We start from the raw sequence: 15,643 nt of genomic DNA, 5'->3' as shown, positions 1-15,643 counted from the left end.
AATGCCCAACCCCCTTCCCCTCCAAAACCTCAACCTACTTAGCTTGTGTGTGCTTATGTTGCCTGATGTTCTTAGACCCAGTAATTCTCTCCTCTAAGGAGTTATCAGATGCCTGGTCTACCTTGTCATGTCTATTCTGATTTTAACAGGTACAGTGGAACATCTTCCTCTCCTAAACAGTTTCCCTTATTGTAGCTAGTTTAAATAAGAAGTTACTTTCTAGAGCCTCAGTGTTACTGTTGCTGAACTGTTACTCTTCTTCCATTGAGCAACTTCTCTCCAACTTCCTCCTAGGCTGCAGGGTTGGTTTTGGAATAAGAAAAAGAATTAAAATAAACAATAAGTCCCTCAAAAGCAGCAGATCCCAACCATCCATTGTCCTTTAGCAATGAGGGTGAGGAATCCATGTGCCTGCCCTGTGAACCCAAAGAAAGCTTACGAGACAGCTTCTGTGGAGCTGTTCCTCATGGACAGCAAGGAAAAGTCATTTCTATACATGGGATATGCCAGATAATACTTCTGTGTAGAACTCCACCTCAAAGCAGAGGGTCACCAGTTCCAATGGAGATGTAATTACACTGTCAGAATATCAACATCTTAATAACATTCATGAGGCACTGTAAAAACGGAACACTTTTATAAGATTGCTGAATAAACAAAGCTGGACTTAATCATGGCAGTGTACTTTGATTTGTAAGTTCATAACCAAGGAAGCAATAAATATTCTATTCTCTTGTGTTTTACAGTTAGAGTACATTATTCTCGTAAATATCTTTTTAATTAAAAAAAAAAAACAACCATGGTGCTGCTTTTTTGGATGCTGTTTATTTTTAAATAATTTTAACCTTCGACACATACAATTATCTTCATACAATTATTAATTTTCTGATAATTTCAAATTTTTCTTGTATATTCAAGTTGAAAGTCTAAAAGTAACACAGGAACCATTTTGTGTACTCTCTAACAGGGCATACAAAAGTGCATTAATTCCCTCATAAAAGTTTACTTGAAGTTGCCTCTCATAAAGCTGTCAATCCTGTGATAGCAGCCATGTCAGCCAAATAATTAAATAATTAAGAGTCAGGATGAAATGAGCTGTTGTAGAAATGAATCAGCCATTTCCCTCAGGATCTCCAGATCCACACAGCTGTGTGCCTGACTTCTTTTGTTCCCAACAGAAAGGTGAAAGTCACACAGAAATGTAAGTAACATGTAAATTGACACTGGATCAAGCTAACGTAGACTTAGTGACACAGATTCATGTATCTACCTTTTTAATTGTCTCATTATTCTATCTCCTATCTTTCTTTGCAGCTCATTTCTAAAAGCTGGTTTCTCCAAAATAGAACTCAATCCAAAAAAGCCACTTCAATTTTACAGTATAATGCCCCACACTCAAAACACACCCAAAATCTCCCTCACTGGTTTCAGAAATTATCTTTCTATGTAAAATATAATTTGATGTCATTTGTGGAGGAAACTGATTTTGAATTTTGTAACCATTAATTAGAAATGAAACATTTTTAAAACTAATTATTAGTATAACTAACAGGTATTCATTCAGCTGCCCTAAGAAACAGAAGCACCACCATGGTATTGCTGTCTCTTTTCATTTTAGTGGGATACTACTATGACCAATACTAGCTGGCTCTATGTTGGCTACATCACATTGTGGAAAAGTTTTTTGAAGAGCCCACTTTGGAAATATTTGTACTATACTGCCAAGGTTGAAATAATGACCAAGTTCTGGATCAGATGCCCACAGTAGTTAAAATATTTGAAACTGATCCTTCCAGTTCTGCAGGCTACTCGTGCCCCAGGATGCAAATATTTACAGGTCAGTTTAACATGTGGCCATTTAAAAGGTTATATGACTGTACTTATGTCATTTACAAGACAAATACAACAGGTGAGCTACTCCAATGAAAATATTTGCAAAACTAAAAATTTATAGTATCTAATTTTAGAAGACTTTCTATGCAAACTCAGACTTACATTCCTCAGTATAGCCCACCTGATGGGCAGTGATCAGAATTATAGCTAAATTTTCAGAAACCAACAAAAATATAATATTTATACTTCTGAAAAGGTAGACAAATCTCCAGTTCTTTCCAAAGTTGCTCATAATTTTGTCATGAAAAGCCTCTGCCAGACAAAATAGTAGCATGCTGCTAATGTAATAATACCAGAAGACTTCACCTTTTTACAGTATACTCAAAACATCACATACAAAACATAGGCAGCTGTTTAAGGACAAGCAGCAGTAAGACATTGATAAAGAAAATTCCATCCCAGGGATATTTAAGGCAGATGAAAAGGCTTATATGTTCTCATTACTTGGAAAAAATACCCACAGCATGATCCATGCCAAGACTTTAGACCAGTGAGTGACAACCAAGTAAAAGTGCCTGGAAAACCAGGAGCAGCACCATGAGAGAGGCATTATCATCTGCCCTTGACCCACTCAGCCCACTCCAGCAGATTTCATCCTTCCCTTGGCTTGTTCTGTGTGCTATTCTCATCACATGATAGGGTATATAATGTGCTGTGCCTGCTTTTTTAGTTTATCCAGGTCCTTTTATTTGCCACTGAATATCTGGACACTAGCAATGCTGAGAAACTAAAATTTAACAGTAGCACAGCTCTATCTGTTAATAAAGACATGATGAGAAAACAGAAAATAAACAATTAAGTCTGTGTCCTTCCTGCCCCTGTAACAGTTCTGTTTCATCAGAAAAGTAAGCTTCAATGGAAGTAAAAAAAAGGAAAAAAGTAAGAAGTCTGGTCTTCTTAAAATCCAATGTCCCTCCAAACTCATGAAAGTTGTACTTAATATTTGTTTTTCTACATGTTTCTCATTTTGGCCATGAGTTCTTCTAGACTTTCTTCAGAGTCTGCTACTGTCTCCCCAGTTACTGAATTCTCTTCCTGTTAGGAACAGGAAGAAAAAGTTGTCAACAAAAAAAGTAAACAAAAAAAGCCCTCACAGATCAGGTTTATTGCTGTTACACCACACCATTTTCCTAAAAGCAGGCACTCAATAGTGAGATTAGGCCTAAGTGATTATAAGATTCAACTGTAAACTATTTGGATTAGGAGTTAGAATGTTCTTACTGCAGTACATTCAGATTCTATGTTCCCCAGGTATGCTCATTGCTCTTTGACTAATACAGCTTTTACAAGATATGTATGGGAAAAATTAATTAGTCACCAAAATATCAAGTGAGAAATTGACATTTGCTGTCCTTTCCCCAGCCCTCAAATGCAGTAATTCCTATACTTTCAGCAGTACATTCACACCAGCATCCACACTTAAAGAAGTATCTGTCCCAGGAACACAAAACTGGACCATAAAAAGGAATAATGAAATGAACTGAGGTCACATTTCATCAGAATTGTTCAAGATGGAATTCTGTTCTAGGTTAAAAGGGTAACCAAACTGGTTGGTATTATAAATTTAATCTACAATGTGTATTTCAAAAATTCATAAAGAATAAGTACAGTACCTTGTCTGGGATAGTATATGCTACACTAATTCCTTCAGGAAGTTCAGGTACTGGGCCAGATGCAGCCTTCAGCTCATCTTCTGAAATTTCTGATACTAATTCAATGCCTTTGCATTAAAAGGAAACAAAAACTCCATTAGGAGTTAGAAGAAAAAGTTCTTTAATCACCAAGTTATCACAGTAAGAGAAAAGATGCAGCTACTTTCCAGAAACAGAATTAAATTAAACCAGAAACACCTTTGATTTCAACAACTTCATTCCATTATCAATATAAAATATTTTCCTTTTACAATATATGAAATAATTCTATATAGGGAACTTATGAACCAGAATGGCATCTTCTCCTTGCCCTTACTATTTAAACTTTACCATAAGGACACTTATCCCAGGTGTAAGAAAAGATTATTTTCTATAGCATGTAATAAACAGAACATGTATCTCCAGTCATAAAATGATTATATAAAACACATTTACCATTCCTTAAGATAATTCCTTCTAATTTAAAACCCTCAAGAGGAATGTAAAAATCCATGGGATGCCTCAGCACAGTGGTTATGGAAATGACAACTGCTCATTAGTATATTTAAAAGGAATATGCAGTTAATACATTTTCTCGTATCTCTCTCATCTTCAAACCATCTTCTGAGAAAGTTTTTTATTCAAGCAGCAGTTACATTTTGAGCCTAAGACCTGCAAATTGCACTAAAAGCATATCATCAAGTTGTGGTAAAATTACTTGCAAAACTTGGGAAAAGCCAAAAGTAATTACACAGTGTAAGTTATAAAAATAGGAACTAAAAAAAAAATCTATGTACCCAAAATTGTGTTCACCCAAAATGAATCTCAGTGTTGGGAACATCAATTAGTCTCCAGGTGATGACTTACCCCAGTCGTTGTCTTCATGTACTATTTCTTCTTCCTTTTCAATTACTTCTTCTTTTGGTCTTGCAGCTTCTTTTCTCTTGAGGGAAAACACAGAAAAACAATCCCCTCAATTACCAAAATTTAACAGTCCAATTTCCAAAACCAGCAAAGAAGTTCAAGCCTAATAGTCACATTTCTTCCACCTTGTAAGATAAAAAGGTTCTGAATGGTGACTGCTTAGGAGCAAAAAGGCAGAATACCTGCAAGTTCAAAAACAACCTATCAAACCCATTAACACTCAGAAACATATGACTACTAGAAAAGTTTACATTCTGTTAAGCAATATTTTCTTCTACATAATTGCTCAACTCTTCTTCCTACCCTTTAAGGTAAGTACTGTATATTTAGAAACACGTGCAACCATCTGAAGATTAGTGTTGCAAACCGGAGTAGCAACGAACATTTTCTTTTACTACAGATTTGCAACTTGCTTTGTTCTCTAAGAAAAGGGAAAGAAAAAAAAATGACCCACAAACCCAAACCATTTTTACCTTATAATTTTCTTGCTGTTTTCTGCAATTGTGGTCACTGCACTGGGGGTTTGGCTTCATAGACATAGTTGGGAAGAAATCCTGCATCGCATTGTAACCAAGATAATAACTCACAGTACCAAAATTTAACAGGTACCTAGAAACACAGAGAAAGAAGGTGCTTGTAATGCAGGTGCAAACCTAAAACTTTAGTTGCTTAGGGAATAATTTTTCCTCAAAGAACTTTTAGAATACACTTTCAGACTCATGGAGTTGTAATGTGAGTTACTGTAATTGCCTTAAATCCAGTAATGCTGTAGTCAGCTGGCAATAGAATAACTGGATCAATACAGAATCCCATCTTCTCATGGTGTGTGAGGATAACTCAGCTACAGGCAAGAGAAGTAATTTATTCTTTGTCAATGTACAAAATTCCAAAGACAAGTCAGCACAACAGCATTTTTTTATGTATAACGTAATGATGTCAAATCAGAGCATGATTAAATATTTAAATATTTTGCTGTACACATCAAATAGCAACAATTCAGTCACTTACTTGAGAACATTTTGCACAAGCATTCCTGCCACAACACCCATGGTTGTAGGAAGACTGGCTGCACAAACTCCTTCTCGTTTCAATGTCTTCTCATCAATATTTGCAGCTACTACCAGTGGAGGAGCACACTGAGGGGCAATAGAGAAAATAAGCTGTAAAAAAGCATTCAAGAAATCCCACAGATCACACAGAATTTAAAAGTACTGCATCAGCTGTGCCAGGATCACACTCACAAGGCCAGCTAATCTTTACATTTCCAGTCCCACTCTAAAGGGCAAGAAAGCAGTTGAGCAGAGCACCACGTACCGCAAAACAAGCGGATTCACCAGGGATGATCAGCTGGATGTGTCCTGACACTGCATTTTCACTCACTCCAGACTCCATCCAGATTTGTCCAAGTTCATTGCAGGCCTTATAAACACAGAAACACAAACATCAGCACTGCAGAAGTTTAATGAAAAGAATAGGAACTCAAACAATTGGGAGTGATGAAACACATTCATCTCCCTGATTTCAGGCAAAAAGGCTATGGTCAGAAAAAACTACATCAAGAGACAGAAATTATTTATCAAAAGACAAATCAAGCAGCAAAATGAAGTTGCCTTCATGAAGCCTGCCCTTTGTGCTTTCCTGAGGACCTGAGATGTTCTAACAATACAGACATCAGTGACTCAATTACAGCACACTACAGAATATAATTCCACAAATTATTCTAGAGGCTTGGGTAGAGTGTATCTATGTGTCTTCCCTGCCTGCAATTTATGGATCAAGTCAGCTGAAGGGTAACAGAAAACATACATTTGGCATACACCTTACATTGGCTGCTACTATAAAGAAAAAGAGTTTGATTAAATAAACAGCATTTTTAGTATACAAAAAGTCACATAAGGTATATAATTAGCTGTAGAAAATCTTTTTAAGTTTCTAAGATTCAACATACCAGCCTTGAAAATACCATTATATAAACAGAGTAATTAGAAAAGACTGAGTTTATGAGTTTATGATACTTCTTTTACTAACCATTAGCTGATAGTAACTTCCAAGTCTTTAGTGATATTTATACACATAAAATGGGTTTATAAGAACTGGGTAAAAGCTCAGATTTCTCAAGCCAAGGGGGACATTTCTTAGGAGATTATTTTAAGTTCATATCTTTTCTATAGTGCCACAACTCCTAACATATTTATAGAAGAAAACAGCCTTCCACAAGCTCGTGCCTTTGGTGGCTTTACCGTGTTAATTGCCATGCGAGCTTCAAAGTTGTCCACGCAGCTCAGAACCAGATCCACAGGCTTCCCTTCCTCCAGTGCACCGTTACTGCAACGAGCATCAGAAATTTCCATGAAATTGCCAGCAGAACAAAATACCAACACAGCAACCGACATGTTGCTATACAGTACAGAAGCCCAAGAAAAGTGAATTTTTAACAAAGCTTGTGCAAATGCAGTACAGGACACAACCAGTATCTTAGATCTGCAGTAGAAACAACACCATGCTGAGGCTGGGATTTAAATATATGAGTATTTTAGACTGTTTTATATTATATGCACTCACAGTATGAAATACTGGCGAACTGTATCTTTGTACAACAGAACTGCAAACGGTGTAAGTTATTTCAGATCTCTATGAGATCCACTAGTAACTATTTTCTTCTTCATTTTAAAAATCATACCTGAAAACTACTACAGACCACACAAGATATGACCTGATCTGTTTTCCATAACACATCTAGACAAGAATGTCTTCACATACATACATTTCCCAAAGTTTTTCAATTGGAAGTTAATAAATTGAAAAAGAGCCCCAACAAGAAAAACGTGAGGCTGTGTAGAACCATACATCAGCAGAACTTAGCAATATGCTAAAATTGGGAGATTTTACCTTATTCTATCCATGAAGTGCTCAAAGTTGTCCAGTGTTGTGATGTTGTAGTTATGTACTTCAAACTGAACATCAGGATTAATATCCCTTAGGGAGGAAATAATAGGAGTCAGTGGTAAAGAATAAAGTGGTAATTTGCATTCTTCTCCCTAATTTCCCAAGTATTGCTACAGTCTTAAGTTTCCACTCTGAACTCTAGAATTCATCCATATTTGTCAAAAATTCACATTAGATAAGAAAAAACCCACAACATGTGGGAGTGGCATAGTTTATACCAAACTTCTGAGCAAAACTGGCTTTTACTAAAAAGTCGACTCACATTAAGGTTTTGGCCAGTACAAAAATGTCTTTGAAGTAACAATCACCCCACAAAGATTTTATGCTCAAATTCCCAAATTAAATCATGATTCTTTGCAAATGATTAAGAGTGAAACACTGATTTTCTAGAGCAGCATCCTGGCTCAATACATTTTGATACCCATTTCTCCAAGTTTTACCTCAAAGTATGTTCTGCTGCTTGCACTTTACTTAATCCAGCTTGATGAGGTTGGAAGAAGAGTCTGTTCATGTTTGCCAGTTCCACTTTGTCATAATCAAACAGAAGCAGCTACAACAAAGATTGTTTCAACATGTGTGAATCTCCAGAGACTCTGCAAACAGAGCACTGTGGCAATTTTGAACAATAAAACTAATTCTAAAACCAAAGCCATAGAAAATTCCCCCAACCAAACTCCCTCCCTCAGAGGCCCATTCAGTTCACATACAGGAGATACAAACATCATAAGGATGTGAAAAACTGAACCAATCTGTTAAGTCATTAAAACTAAGAATATCCAAGAGATTAAACTATATGAACAGTAACACCTCTACTATCACCTTCCTACTTGCTGCCACATGACAAACTAATGTTTGTGATAAAGATTTCTGTTTCTCATCTACTACATTTCAATTGCATGATATAAACTTGGTTCTTATATGATTTCATGTGAAATACCTCTTCCTTTATTTTGTTTTCCTTTGGCAAGAATCCTTTTGCACTATGAAGATTAGAGAGATAGGTTTATATAAGAATATGGAGATGACAAACATCCAAACAAGAATCATTCATATGATGATCAAGCCCTAAATAAATCAATTTTACCAGCATAATAAAACACAGACTCATCATGTGTGATGTTTACACAAGTGCTGTTCTTGAGTGCTTTCTTCACAACATTTTTCTATTTCGGTAAAATCAAATCAAATTCTTTATGCAGAGGACTGGTCAATCTACTATAAAGATGAACAAAAAAACTCTCATTACCTTACCAATGCCACACCTTGTCAGCATTTCAGCAGTCACACTGCCAACACCCCCCACACCAACTACTGCAACTGTGAAGGTACGGATTTTCTGTAGGAAGGAATAATGTACACATCAGTATGTCAAAAGTGGTCCTCCCAGGGAAAAAATGCAGTGTTTCATTACAGAGAGAATCCTACCTCATAGTCTTTGACAATCCCCATTCTTTTTAATGCCATCAAGCGACTACAAAGAAAAAAGAATTGCAAAGTTAACACAGAAAACATTCTTTATGTTCCTAACAACAATTTTGCTTTTCAGCTACTTAAAATCACTTTTACTTTAGAAATAACCTCACCAAGAAATAAATGCAAGCCTGCTGTTTCCATTGCAGTTGTGATTGCCAGCTAGGTACAGTCTGAGTGACAGAGTAGATGCTTTCCTATCTGCCCCAGAGTCCCAACCCTGCAGAAACTCATACACCTATTCCTCTGGTAATATCATGAAATCAGGAGGACACAGATATTTTTGTAACTGAATCCCTGATTTACACAATGAAAGGTGACACTTTTTTTTTTTTTTGGTAATGAACCATATGGCAGCAACCTAGTGAAGACTTGCACTGTTTTCTGATTGATTTTATTGGATTAACATAACATTAAAAAAAATGAATGGAGACTATCAGGTTTTGAGGATAACTGAAAGGATATTAAAGGAACATTTTATGTCTTTATGGCATTTTTCATGAAAGTACAAGTATCAACGTGTATTAAGGAAAAATAAAACCAAACCCAAACCAACAAAACAAAAACCAAAAAATCATCAGATTTCTAGAAGGGAAGGGGTCTCTAAAGCTCAAGAATTCTATAAACCAACTTCTAAAATAGCCAATTTGGAGGAATGAGAATAAGACCTCATATAATACCAACACCTGTCCCATTTACCAGCAACCTAGCTGAAAACCACAAGGTTTTCAGATTTTCTCCCTCTCCCCCTGTACTGTAAAGCAAGATAATACAAAGTAACCCTGACATCCAGCCCAGCCAGGTGGGAAACCCTAGAGCATCCCTCCCAGAGCACCTGCCTGCTGCGCTGCCCGACACCCTCCCGAGCACACCCATCCTCATCCCTGCGATCCCCACCCGTCCGAGCCTCTCCCGCTCCCCCATCGTTCAACCCACGGCCTCCCCCTTGCCCGTCCTCCGCGCCCCGACAGAGCCCCGCCGCCCTCAGCGCCCTCAGCGCACCTGTAGGGGTTCGAGTCGGTCACCTCGGCGCTCATGGTGTCGATGCGGGCCCGCGCCGCCGCCCGCCCGCGCTTCTCCCGGGCTAGCTCCTCCTCCAGCTCCCGCACACGCCGCTCCAGCCGCTCCAGCCGCCCGGGATCCGCCATGGCAGCGACACGTCTGTGCCCGGCCCCGGGAGCTTCCGGGAAGCGTCGGGGCGGAGCGGGGCCGGCCCTTCCCTTCCCGGGGCCGGCCCTTCCTGGGGCCGCCTCCTCACGGCTGAGGGGCGGTGGCCGCCGGGGCGGGACATGCGTCCCGGGAAAAGTCGTGTTCCGGGAGAAGCCGCCGGGCCCGACAGCCAGGGGGCTGTGAAGGGCTTTCCTCAGCGGACTGAGGCGCCTCCGGGTGTCCCGGCCGGGCGGGCTCCGGCGCGGCCTCCGAGGATGGCGGCGGAGCCGGGCACTAGCGAGGTGCGGCCGCAACACCGCTTCGACCAGGGCAGCCTGGAGCGCTACCTGAGCAGCCGCTTGCCCGGCTTCCCTCGGCAGCCCGCGGGCGCGCTGGCTGTCAGGCAGTACAGGTAACGCAGGTGACACCAGTGACACAGGTGACAGGGCACTAACCCTTGTGGCGGGGCCGCCGCCGCTTCCCTGCCCCGGAGCGCCCGGGAGGGGCGGGCAGAGGAGCCGCTCGCTGCCGCCCGCCGGGGAAGGTGGTCAGAGGTAGAGCCCTTTGACGGGATGGCGGGCAGGAGCCATCGATGGATTTTTTAAGATGCATTCTGACTTAGTCCAATTAAAGGCATGTCCCAGCTCGCCCTTTGGGCTGCTGCAGAGGGCAAAGTTCGGGGTGGCGGCCGAAGTGCCCTTTGTCACACTCAGCCTGTGGGCAGGCTGTGTGTTGGATGGGCTCCCACTGTCCTCAGAGTACACCCACGATTGTTTGATTGCCTACACATAAATTGCAATTGATGTGCTCCATCTTTAATTGCACGGCGAATAGCAATGTTCACAAGTACACACATGGCTTAAGAAACCAATGGTGAAAGCATTAGGCTGTCACCAGGTAAGCAAATGCACGAGAGCAGCGTTAGGATGAGCTGAGATTCCTGTTACTGCCCGGGGAGCATCATGCAGTGTGCCAGGGAGGTGCTACACCAAAAAGCCTCTGTTCCATGGAGCACTGAGTTCGTTTGCATTCAGCAAATCGTGGCTGCACGACTTCATGTCAGGAACTAACTATTAGAAGTAAAGTTTTTCTAAAAATAAGGATTAATTCCATTGTAGGTGTGACCTTGACTAACTTATCTGCAACTGTCACTAAGAAACAGTGAACAATTTTTCATTGTCTTCTGATGTAAATATAAAACATTAATTCATTCAGTCTGCCCTAATCTTCTTCAGCTGAGAAGACTTTAGGAGGAGCCTTAGGAGAGTAGCTAATAGTAAAGTCATAGTAAACTCTGCTAAAATTTTGTTAGTACTTATGCTTTTACTTCTTGGTCTTGTAATTACAGTTCAAGGCTTCAGCTGGCCTAAATTTGTTTTGTTACAGGCAGAGTGTTGTCAGTCAAACTTTTTAAACTATTGCAAACTGTGCCCTAACTGCTTTGGGGAGGATGGAAATCTAATGAGAGGAATGATGGCAAAAGTTCATTTGATTTTTATTTTCCAATAGTTGTCTAATTGTTTATTAGCCTAGGTCAGAATACATCTTAAAAATGAACAAGAATAAGGAGAGAAAAGCATGCAGATTAACACTTGAGGAAAAAAAGGATCAATGAGCCTTGAGGAAAATAAAGATCAATGAGTTTGATTAGAATGTGATAGACAAGGTATGATGAAGGGTTTAACTGGGTTGTCCTTCTCTGTTACACGTGATTGAAATGTCTAATTTTCTCTGTGACTTCAACATGCATTCTTTAAAATTTTACAGTTCCTATAGGCTGTCCCTTAAGTATAATCTTAGGATGTGATAATCAGGCTGGCAAACAATGGGGCTTGGTACTAGAATAATCAGTAACATAATCATAGGGTAGAATCTTAGAGTGGTTTGGGTGGGAAGAGACCTTAAAGATCATCTAGTTCCAATCCTCTTGCCATGGGCAGGGACACCTTCCTCTAGACCAGGTTGTTCAGAGCCTCATCCAGCCTGGGCTTAAACACTTTCAGAGATGGGGCATCCGCAACTTCTCTGTTGTGGCAGCCTCTTCCAGTCCAGATTTGGAAAAAAAAACACAACACAAAACAGAAGATGCTTCCCTCCATCCTGCCATTTTGTCACAATGCATTTTGCAAGTATCATTTCTGTTAGAAGCTTACAAATTTGTAAGTACTTGAATTTTTGAGTAATTATAATCTTTCTCTCTGCAGCTCAGGCCAGTCAAACCCAACCTTTTACCTTCAGAAGGGTGGGCAGGCTTTTGTGCTCAGGAAGAAGCCCCATGGTCCCCTTTTACCTGGAGCACACAAGGTAAGTAACACTCTTCATTGAGCTCCAAACACTTTGTTTTGCAGGTGACCAGGGTCTATGCATGGTGGTCCAGCACACTGATGAATGTGTCCAGAAATGCAGTGAGTTGCTGGACTACATATAATTAAACATTCAAAAGGATTCACTGTGCTCATTTATGTTTGAGAGGTTTTAATTGACCCTAAATTTCTGTGTCTTCCTCAGGTGGATAGAGAATACCGTGTGCAGAAAGCCTTATTTTCAGCTGGGTTTCCAGTGCCTGAGCCCCTTTTGTATTGCAGTGATGTTTCTGTCATTGGAACAGAGTTTTATGTAATGCAGCATGTGCAGGTTGGTCCTCCTGTGTGAGAGATTCTTCCCTTCTCCCTACTACAAGCTGCTTTTAAGTTGTCTAAAACCTTTCTGTTAGAGCCTTGCTCAGCACAGTTTTGTGATATGAGAGTAAATCATCTTTTGATGTTTTGAAGAAATGTTAGCTGTCTGTGATTCTCACAGATTTCAGCTTCTCCAGGGCTTATTTCACACTTTGTTGAATTTTTTAGCTCAGTGTTTAACCTCTTGTTCTTGTTTGAGCTCTTGGAAGGATATCTTGAAATGAGACAATATTGCTTCTGTGAAAAGCATGCACAAGTCAGAGGGAAAAAAAATCAGTCTGTAAAATGAATCTTTGGACATCCTGGAGGCTTTTTAGTATTGAAGATAGGAGCTGACATACAATCACCTGTTCTTGAAAACAAAGCAGGATTCTAGTTCCAGCACTAGTTTCAGAAAGAACACAGTATATCTCCATCGTTGGTCCACCACTCTGGGGGTTCTGTAGCTGAATTGATGCACTTTTTGTTAGATTTTGTTGATTTTGAGCATAGGTCTGCTGTACTGTGTCTTTTTCCTTTTTTTTGATCCTCTGAGAGGAGTTGAGTTCAGGCCTTTTCATTGCATCCTGTTCTATCAGGTTCACTGGGAAATTAGAAATGTAAGTTTGTGGGCCAGTTTCTGAAGATTAGGTTAACCTTCCTACAAAAACTCTAAGTCAAGGTTAATAGAATGTAAGGGTTGTGAGAAATTTGAAACAGATTTCTTAAAATCTTCCAAAGATGTAGGATTTTACTGGTTTTGATTAGAACAAGGTGATACCTTAGAAAGAAATCTTGTTACATTTCTAAGTATGTAAATGTATGTTCTGTCCATTCTATGGTGGTCGGCAGTGCTCTGTTTTTAACAATTGTGAAAATGGAACAGCAAACCCATCTTCTAAATGAATTCAACTACTCTTAAGGAGAAAAACAAGTGAATTTCTTTGGATTGCTTGAGTCTTTGTACTCATAACCCATCCATTACCCTGCCTGCCACTCCTTTCCCCTGGGGTCCTCACTGGTGTTTTTTCTGCAACTTAGCTTTTAGAGACAATACAGTAACATTGTTCTTCTTGGTACTTTCAAGCTTGAGGATACCTGGATTGAGTGCTCTAATTCAGAATTTCCTGTACACATACACTATATACTAAAGACCTGTGTTTACCATGAATCCCTTCATTGACCCTGGGTGAGGAATAAAATAAATGAGGAAGGAATTTTTGATGGCATGGGGAGTGTTGGTTCACTACATTTGGTTTTGGCTGTGGAATGTGTGGCTTTACTACTTTTCATCTGATGTGCATGTCCCACTAAATATCTGATTGATGGCATTTCTAGGGTCGCATTTTCCGAGACATCTCCCTGCCTGAGGTGGGCCCAGCAGAGCGCTGTGCTTTGTATCTTGCAATGATAGAAACTCTGGCCCTCTTGCACTCCTTTGATTTGCAGTCATTGGGCCTCCAAGGATATGGTAGAGGACCAGGGTACTGCAAAAGACAGGTACAACTCAACATTCTCTTGTTTTGTCTGGTCTTTGAATGTTTATTTGATTTGCAAGCTAAATCGTTAATTAATAATTATCGTATTTTTGCTATTAAAACTTAACTTAGTTCAATGAATTGTGCACAATCTGTAGCCGCTACTACATTCAGATTGATTCTGTAATGCTGTACTTAGGGAAAGAAAACAGATTTGCTTTTGGAATAACACTAGAATTGGGCTACGTAAACAGGATTGATGTAGATGTAGTCTTCATTTCATCTGTTGATATCTCAGTTCACATTTGCAAATGCAGAGGTTTTACTGAATTTTCAAGAAACATGGTGATAGCCAAAGCCCAGAAGCATGTGCTTCAAAATTTTGTAGTCTTGAAAAACTTGTGAATCAACTGAAAAATCTGTTGGAGTGTTTGTATTTTTAAGGTATCAACTTGGAAAAAACAGTATGATGCAGCTGCTCATACAGATATTCCTGCCATGAACAAGCTGGCTGAGTGGTTAGCAAACAACTTGCCACCTGATGATAATGAAGAAACACTGATTCATGGAGACTTTAGAATAGATAACATCATCTTCCACCCAACAGAGGTATTTGAAATGTGTTTGTACATTTAGTAGGTTTTGGCCCTCCATTTGTTTGTACACCTATCATATAATAGGACACTTATATGTGGATTATTTTTGAGCATGAAACACCTTTGAAAGAAACAGTAGAAAATTGAGCTCTTCTCTATACTCTGTGTAAGGTGTTTAGGTACCTAATACAGTCGTTTCATTGCAAGAGCTATATAGAATCAGTGGAATCACAGAATCATAGAATGGTTTGGAGTGGAAGAGACCTTAAAGATCATCTATTTCCAGCCCCTTGGCCATGGGCAGGGACACATTTTACTAGACCAGGTTGCTCAGGACCCCATCCAACCTGTCCTTGAGAGATACTCTAGTTATTCCTTCATTTCAGTCCCTGCTTCAAAGTTCAGGAACAAAGCATTTTCTATGCATAGATCCTATTGGATTCAGTGCAGCTGAAGACTCATTGAGCTACATAAGCATCTGATCCAAAGCCCACTGATGTCTGTTTTGTGGTTTCAGTTAACAACAAGGGCTTTTGGAGCAGGAGCTGAATGTAGGATACATGACACTAGTGAAGCAAAGGAAAATCTGCCAAAGCTGTTTAGTTATGGAGCACATGTAGATCACAGAGACCCTGAAAGTTCCCCATTCATCTTTAGGGGGAAAAAAAGATTTTTTTTTTTGGTTTGTTTCTGGTTTATGGAAATAAATATGTGCTACCTATATCAACACAGTTTCATTTTCATTACTTTTTTCTATGCTACCTGCTGAGTTGTGACCAGAAGACATGCCTGGAACTTGTGACCATGACTGCAATTCATGCTTCATTACAAAGAAACAGATCCCAGAGATTCCTAGAGATTTTGTGCATAGATTAGTTGACAGACATGATTTATAGGCT

At 39.6% G+C, this 15,643-nt stretch overlaps 2 protein-coding genes across 2 annotated transcripts in view; one reads left to right on the top strand and one right to left on the bottom strand.

Annotated features, from left to right (window-relative positions):
• Positions 1-811: 811 nt before the first annotated feature.
• UBA5 (ubiquitin like modifier activating enzyme 5) lies at positions 812-10,012 on the bottom strand. Its single transcript, XM_054273867.1, has 12 exons — positions 9,867-10,012; positions 8,820-8,865; positions 8,641-8,730; positions 7,835-7,944; positions 7,338-7,424; positions 6,689-6,773; positions 5,763-5,867; positions 5,457-5,584; positions 4,922-5,057; positions 4,392-4,467; positions 3,507-3,613; positions 812-2,928 (listed from the first exon to the last, which is right to left on the bottom strand). Exons 1-12 carry the CDS (start codon positions 10,010-10,012, stop codon positions 2,845-2,847), a joined length of 1,200 nt encoding a protein of 399 aa, XP_054129842.1. The 3' UTR covers positions 812-2,844.
• A 131-nt stretch (positions 10,013-10,143) lies between these two features.
• Positions 10,144-15,643, top strand: part of ACAD11 (acyl-CoA dehydrogenase family member 11) — a 29,113-nt gene continuing 23,613 nt past the window's right edge. The window contains exons 1-5 of the mRNA XM_054273866.1: positions 10,144-10,425; positions 12,218-12,317; positions 12,522-12,647; positions 14,009-14,170; positions 14,593-14,757. Coding sequence (XP_054129841.1) covers positions 10,154-10,425; positions 12,218-12,317; positions 12,522-12,647; positions 14,009-14,170; positions 14,593-14,757 — 825 coding nt within the window. The 5' untranslated portion in view covers positions 10,144-10,153. The remainder of the gene's footprint in view (positions 10,426-12,217; positions 12,318-12,521; positions 12,648-14,008; positions 14,171-14,592; positions 14,758-15,643) is intronic.

This window comes from Melozone crissalis, unplaced genomic scaffold, assembly GCF_028551555.1.
Source record: "Melozone crissalis strain CALT ecotype California unplaced genomic scaffold, PUWL_Pcris_2 ptg000016l_1, whole genome shotgun sequence".
Taxonomy (NCBI): Eukaryota; Metazoa; Chordata; class Aves; order Passeriformes; family Passerellidae; genus Melozone; species Melozone crissalis.
The sequence above is the reverse complement of the archived record's forward strand: the minus strand, read 5'-3'. Positions and strand labels throughout refer to the sequence as shown.